The 7,629-nt window shown below is 47.4% G+C and overlaps 1 protein-coding gene across 1 annotated transcript; it reads left to right on the top strand.

Moving 5' to 3' along the window:
- The first annotated feature begins 333 nt into the window (after window positions 1-333).
- On the top strand, window positions 334-5,472 carry LOC134387463 (histamine H3 receptor-like). The gene is made up of 4 exons (XM_063109924.1): window positions 334-450; window positions 695-1,133; window positions 1,306-1,472; window positions 4,615-5,472. Exons 1-4 carry the CDS (start codon window positions 334-336, stop codon window positions 5,470-5,472), a joined length of 1,581 nt encoding a protein of 526 aa, XP_062965994.1.
- Window positions 5,473-7,629: the final 2,157 nt, after the last annotated feature.

Here is a 7,629-nt window from a genome sequence, read left to right as displayed (position 1 = left end):
CCAGTTCCCAGGGGGAAGGACTTCCTGTGTTAGAGAAGCAAAGGGACCACGGCACGAGGTGGGCAACTCTGGGAAACCAAGATAACACCCTACACCATCACTACCCACTGTGAAAAACGTTAAAGTGGCTGGTTTGACTGTAAACTGGAACGACTTTTCCGGAGGGCAAGCCGGCAACGTTATAAAATAGTAACTGTGCATTCTCTTTGTCCCAGCACTTCCGCTTTCATTCATTTCTCTTGAGGAAATTATGGGACAAGTGAGTAAAGATACACAGCACAGCCAAACCAAACTTACAAACAACTGCCAGCCGTCCATCAACAGACTGGCCAAATGCGCTCTCATCCATACAACGGGAAAACGATGGTGGCATTAAGGATAATGACGGTGGCCCATGTTGTGGAAGTGGCAAAATGTCTAGATGCATTATTTCGTGGGGAGAAAGAGCAGGTTATATACATATTAGGGAAACAAATAAATAGATGAGGGTCTGAAGCTTGGGAGGACTTAAACCAAAATGTTCCAAGTGGGTATTTCTGGGAGGAACTATTGCAAGGAATTTCACTATTTCATGCCCTTCTACATTGTTTGATTTCTTTTCACAAGTGCAGGTATTACTTTTAGGATTGAAATAAAACCTAAGACTATTCCAATTTGAGGAAATAGTAATAACAACTTGCTTCAGAGACTCTAGGACAGCTGCGTGGGCGGCCGGGGGTGGAGACGTCTTCCTCCGCCCGCGGGCCCCGTGCCCCGGCCCCGCCCCGGCTGCGGGCGCCCCGCGCGGCCTCCGCGCCGCCCTCGCTCCCGCGGCCGCCGCACCCCTCCCGGACGCGGGTGCCCTCGCCCGCCCCGCCACGGCCCCTGGAGCCACCGCCGCCGCATGGAGCACAACGCGTCGGCCAACGCGAGCGCCCCCAGGCCGGGGCCGGGGCCGGGACTGCACCCCGGGCCGCACGCCGGCCACTTCTCAGCGCCCGTGGCCGCGCTGCTGGCGACGCTCATGGCGCTGCTGGCGCTGGCCACGGTGCTGGGCAACGCGCTGGTGGTGGTGGCCTTCGCCGTGGACCGCAGCCTGCACTCCCGCGGCAACTTCTTCTTCCTCAACTTGGCCGTTGCCGACCTGCTGGTGGGTGAGTGCGGCCCGGGGGTAGGGTGGGGGCCGGGGGCGCCTGAGCAGCCCTGGAGAGGGGATCCCTGCACCCGGAGGTCTCCCTCGGGAGTTGGACACCCCGACCCGGGCCGGAGCGCCACGCCCCGCGGTGCCCCCTCCGCCGGCCGCCCACCGCCTCTCCGTGTCCGCAGGCGGCTTCTGCATCCCGCTGTACATCCCTTACGTCCTGACCGGGGAGTGGAAATTCGGGAAGGGTCTGTGTAAATTGTGGCTGGTGACGGATTACCTGGTGTGCACCGCCTCGGTCTTCAACATCGTCTTCATCAGCTACGACAGGTTCATCTCCGTCACCAAGGCGGTAAGAAGGGCCGAGGCAGGACACAAACCTGCTGGGGTGGGGGACAGGCGGGACACGGTTGGGTTTGGAGTTGCTGGACTAGTTAGTAGTCTAGTCAGGTAGTTAGGGAAACCTCCACCACACTACCTCCATATATTCTCAGGACCCCCATATTCAAAAGGAAAAGAAGGGAGATGCCAAGCTAGATTACAAGTGTTGTGATCTGTTTTAAATACTTAACATTTAACAAATAAAAAACTTAGAATGCACTATAATTGTGCATTCTGCAGGATTTATTTTTATATTTACATAGGTAATACCATAGGTATTGTGGTCATGAATGTGGTCAGGGAATGGGATGCAAACCTGAAGTCCTGTTGTGGCACATTTGTTTGTTTGTTTGTTTGTTTGTTTGTTTGTTTGTTTGTTTTAAAAGATGCCGGGTAAGGGGATCTTAACCCTTGATTTGATGTTGTCAGCACCACGCTCTCCCAAGTGAGCTAACCGGCCATCCCTATACAGGGATCCAAACCCGTGGCCTTGGTGTTATCGGCACCACATTGTCCCAAGTGAGCTACGGACCGGCCCCTGTTATGCCACCTTTACCTTTCCACATAGGCTCCTCTGTACATAGGCTCAACTGTCACCTCCTCAACAGGTCTTCCTAAGTTACCCATGTCAAACAGCAGCCCTGGCACTATCTGTTGCCCCTTCCCTACTCTGCTCATGCTATCTCCACCTGGCAGTATATTCTAGGTCTGTGTCTGTGTCCCCCACTAGAATCCAGCACCCTAAGGGGGCAGAGGCATTGTCTTGTTCACGGATGTATCCCCAGTGCCTGGAACAGTGCTAGGCATATTTGCTGATTTCATGCTGATTAAATAACTGGAGATAAGATCAAAAGTCCAAACTCCAGGCCTGGTGGAAAAGTGATGTGGGTGTCAAGTGGCTGCTTGCCCTCCCTGGTTAAGAGTTGATGACTGCCTCCCCAGAACAGCGCTGGGTGGGAAGAGCCCCTGCTTTTCAGTGTGAGGCTCTCAGGGCTAACAGCAACAGGAAGGGTTTGCATGAGCCATCACAAGGGTGATGGTCCGCTCACCTCAGTGGTGTTTTTCATGCTGGCTCAGAAGTCAGGAGATCTGGTTCCAGTCTTCATTTAACCACTTACATTGCGTGACCTTGGGCACATCCTGATGCTTCTAGGAGTCTGTTTCCCCATCAGAAAAGTGAGGGGTTGAAAGCCCTTTGGCTCTAACCTCTATGATGGCTAGTTCATTTGGTCCTCACCTCCCTGTAAGATGAATGGAAACTACTTTCTTTACTTCCATTTTGCAGACGGGGATGATAAGTCTCAAAGAAATCAGTCAGCAGGGGCAGAAATAAGCCTTATGGTGAGGCAGGAAAACCCAAGAGAAGTGAAAAAGGACAATTTTCCTTTGGGATTTAAAAAATCCCTTTTATCTTTTGTTCAAGTAATCCATATTCACTATGGAACAATTAGAAAACAGCAACAGGTTTTGGGCTTCTCACCACCCACAAGACCTCATCATGGCCTGAGAAACTCCACACCCTCCCACCCCATCCTCAGAGGCAGAGCCACCGCTGAGTCCACTCTGGCACCCATACAACTTGCTTTACTTAAAGCTGCAGTTCTCAACCCACTTTGGACATAATTAGCTTGGAGTGGGGCCTAGGTACTGGCATTTTTTTTAATGCCCTTGGGTGATTATAAGGTACAGGTGAGAATGAAAACCACTGCCTTTCATCATTGCTCAAGCTCAGATCTTCCTTGTCTCCCATTCCTGTTGCTGTTTCTTACATTCCCACTGTATTTGACCAAAATCACTTCCTAAGTACAAATGTTGTCTAAAGTGGCATTTTCTAACTTTCCAGGAGCTCAGAGAACCCATTGCTTGGGTTTGCTCTCCTGAGATACTCCCTTGGTAATTAGATTTCCTTGGCTGTGATTAAAGGTTTTGTGTACATTGCATGCATATATAGTCAGATTGCCTAATGACCAGTATTAAATGTTCTGCACTGGCCTGTGCTGAGAGCTGGGCATTCTGCTCTAGTGACACGCTCCATAAAGGTCTACAGTATGGCAGGCCAGTTGGAAGAAAACTTCCATCTCCCACATCTTTAGAGCGCCTTTCATTTCCTGAATTATCTCTCACCTTCTCAGACCTTTTCTGCCAACCAAAGATACAAGGAAGAAAAGTCAAGGATTTTTATTTCATGCTTTTGCCTTTACAGATATTTTTATACACAGTAATAGTGATAACTAATGTTTGGGGGCTTATTTTAAGCTAGACACTGTTCTAAGAACTTTACATGAATTATATCCAAGAGCCTGACATACATAGAGTCATGACAACCCTATGGTCTGGTAAAAGAATGTTCTATTTTACGCATGAAATTGAGGCACACAAAAGTTAAGTAAGTTGCCTAGGACAAACAACTAGCCAAGCAAGCATTTGAATCCAAGCCACCTGACCCCAGACAGAGCCTCTGCTCTTTTTTTTTCTTTTAAAGATGACCGGTAAGGGGATCTTAACCCTTGACTTGGTGTTGTCAGCACCACACTATGGAAGTGAGCTAACTGGCCATCCCTACATAGGGATCCAAAACCGTGGCCTTGGTGTTATCAGTACCACACTCTCCCAAGTGAGCCACAGGCCGGCCCTGAGCCTCCGCTCTTAGCCACTGCAACATAGTGCCACCTACAGGAACAGTAGTGGGGACTGAACTGGTCAAGAGTAAAAATATTGAATGAGCACATAAAGTTACAAATGTAAAGATGTGCTTAAAAGTTGGAAGAGGACATGAAGTGTAACAGCACATGTGCTGCTGTTGAGTGAGTGAAGGGTATTGGAGATGTATGCTTTCATACATGAAGGAATACCATAACATCCAAAGGGACAGACCTTGAGCATCTCCCCAGGAGGAAAGCTCCTTCTTTACCTATTGCAAGGAGGCTACCTAGAGTGGCATAGTACAGCTGGTGAAGAGTTGGCTGATATGGAAATAGAACTCACCCATCCCCCAAATGCTGACTATATTAACAACTAATACTTGGCCTCATTGTTGGTCCCTTGCTTACTAACCTGAGTGGGCAAAGCTGCCTCAACCTCCCCTCTCACCGGCCTCTGCTGTTTCCCTCTAGGTGACTTACAGGGCTCAGAAGGGCACAACCAGGGATGCCGTCTTCAAGATGGTGCTGGTGTGGGTAGCAGCGTTCCTCCTCTACGGGCCTGCCATCATCAGCTGGGAGTATGTAGCCAAAAGAAGCATTCTTCCCCGGGGGCAGTGCTATGCTGAGTTCTTCTACAACTGGTACTTCCTAATGACAGCCTCCATCATCGAATTCTTCACCCCCTTCATCAGTGTCACTTACTTCAACTTGAGCATCTATATCAACATTCAGAAACGCACCTCCTTGAGGAATGACAACATTGCCCATGGCCAAGACGGCTTGGAGATGGACTTCCAAGGGAGAAAAAAGAAACACATATTTTTTGTTAAAGCAGCTAATAGGAGGAGCAGGAAGAGAAGAGACCAGGGCCTCTACCCCAAGCACAAGGGTCTTTCATTTGATGTCCCTGGGACTCAAGATTTACCATCTCTGCAGGTGGATCTTAGAGCCAAAGCAGCACGGCGAAGGCAGAACCACTACAGGGCCAGTGAGAGTGTGTGCAATGCCCAGAAGCAGCAGGACCTTGCCAGCACTGTAGTCAGCCGCCTGCGGCTCTCCAGGGATAAGCGAGTGGCCAAGTCGCTGGCCATCATCGTATGTGTGTTTGGCCTGTGCTGGGCTCCCTACACTTTGCTCATGATCATCCGAGCTGCCTGCCACGGGACGTGCATCCAGCACTCACTCTATGAGACATCCTTCTGGCTCCTCTGGCTAAATTCGGCTATCAACCCTATTCTGTACCCACTCTGCCACGTAAGTTTCAGAAAAGCATTTATCAAACTGCTGTGCCCTGGAAAGGCCAAGATCCACCCTCATATGTACATATGACAGTATTGCCTCATACCAGATCTCCTAAACCCCTTATACTCCATGAAGGAAAGACAGGCGCAAACATGTCACTAGGCCACTGCCACCCACTTCACCTGTCTTTGCCAAAAGGAACACATGGAACCCATATAAGAAACAAGTGAAACAAGTTCCTGCAGGTATCTCTAAAATATCTATGGGATTGTTGCATAGAGCTTTGTTACTCAAAGAGTGATCCCTGGAGCAGCAGCATGGGGATACCCTTGGGGGCTTATTAGAAATGTGGAGTCTGGGCTGGCTGGTTAGCTCCATTGTTTACAGCGTGATATTGAGTTATAACACCAAGGTCAAGAGTTTGTATCCCCATACCAGCCAGCTCCAAAAAAAAAAAAAAAAATGTGGAATCACTGACCCCACCCCAGATCCACTGAATTCCAGAGCCTACATTTTAACAAATCCCCATGCCATTTGTATATTTTTTAAAGTATGAGAAGCATTGGTCCAGGGGATGTGTCTAGAAGGATAAAAATGGTTGAGAAAAATATTGTAATCCCCATCTCCTTTGTAGACATCCTATTTAAGACTTAAAATCACTGCTGATGACATTTATGTTAATTTTACCAAATTTGTACACATCTTATTAACCCATTTTATTCCTTGATAAGGTTCACCAGTTTAAATATATTCAACCCTTTTCTTTGTAGTAGTATATGAGAGTATTCCACTACCTTTGTGTATATAGTTAAAGACAATAATGCTTGAAAAAAGAAACATACCAGGCCAATTTTATATTTTACATTTACAAAAACATACCAGTCAAACATGCTTCTTTCATGTGGAGTAACATTTATAAAGCAAATGTAATATGTGGAGTATACCAACATTTATAAAGCAAATGTATTTCACAGGGCCTAACATTTTAGAATTACACATAGAAATGTTAAGCTTGCAAAAGACAGAAAATTGTCCCTGGGCTAAAGTCTCTGTCGTCGAAAAAGAATTGTAACACAGCAAAATTGCTGGTTCTAAGGGCAGATGTCCTTGGTGCAGCTAAACCTAATGATTTTTGCCATGGCAATTATCTTACTGTTCTTTTTGTAACCACCTATGATCCTTTTCTGTAACTTTCTGGCCTGGAGAATAAATACGGGGAGAAAACTGTAGTTCAGTGTTATTTTCCAAGGAATGCTGCTCTCTTGAGGGTTTCTGGAAATTAACCCCTTTGGGGCCTCTCACTGCTGAGAAGAAATGGGCTTTGAATAATCCTTTGCATCACCGTCACTCTGGGAGAGGTGACATTTCAAATGCAAGAAATTATACCTAATGGTCATGAAGCCACCACAAGTTTCTCTGTATTTGCATTTAGCTGTCTGCTGAGTGAAAATGGATTTAAGTTACAGCCTTAAGATTTTACTTAGTTATAGAAGGACATTTCTGACCTAAGGCCAGTTAAACACTGCAATGAGTAGTAAAATATACAGTTCATCTCCAGAGATTTTGGAAGTGTGAAGTCTCTTTTGTTGGTACACTACAGGGTAACCTAGAGGAGTGAACAGCATTATGAGATCTATCCCAGCCCACTTCCAAATGACTTCTTTTAATTACCACAAGCCATGGAACCTGTGTCTTTAATCAAACCTAAGGCAGGCCACTACTGTATCTAACTCGAGTGTGCAGCAAATGTAGATATTGGCAATTGAGTCAGTGTCTGCTGTCCATCCCCTTGCATCCCCTTAGGACCAACCCTGGTAAACAGGAAGGCCTCCTTCCTCCAGGGATTTCTCCACCCACCAACTTTCACTTACAATATGTGGCCTGGAATTGCCATCAAATACATCAAAGTTCAATCCTGCCAATTCCATTCTGCTTGAAATTACTACCTTGGATTCGCAGAAAGTGAGAGCAAATGTCATGGAAGACCTCTGAAATCTGGACTTTGTGTTTGTTTTTGTTTTTGTTTTTGACCAGTAAGGGGATCACAACCCTCAGCTTGGTGTCGTCTGCACCACGCTCAGCCAGTGAGTGCACCGGCCATCCCTATATAGGATCCGAACCCGCAGCCTCGGTGCTACCAGTGCCGCACTCTCCCAAATGAGCCACGGGGCCGGTCCTGGACTTTGTGTTTAAATCCCCTCGGTGCCAGTGTTGGTACAGTCATGCATCACTTAACAATGGGAA

This window comes from Cynocephalus volans, chromosome 10 (genome assembly GCF_027409185.1).
Source record: "Cynocephalus volans isolate mCynVol1 chromosome 10, mCynVol1.pri, whole genome shotgun sequence".
Taxonomy (NCBI): domain Eukaryota; kingdom Metazoa; phylum Chordata; class Mammalia; order Dermoptera; family Cynocephalidae; genus Cynocephalus; species Cynocephalus volans.
Note: the sequence above shows the minus strand (reverse complement) of the source record. Positions and strands in the feature narration are given on the sequence as shown.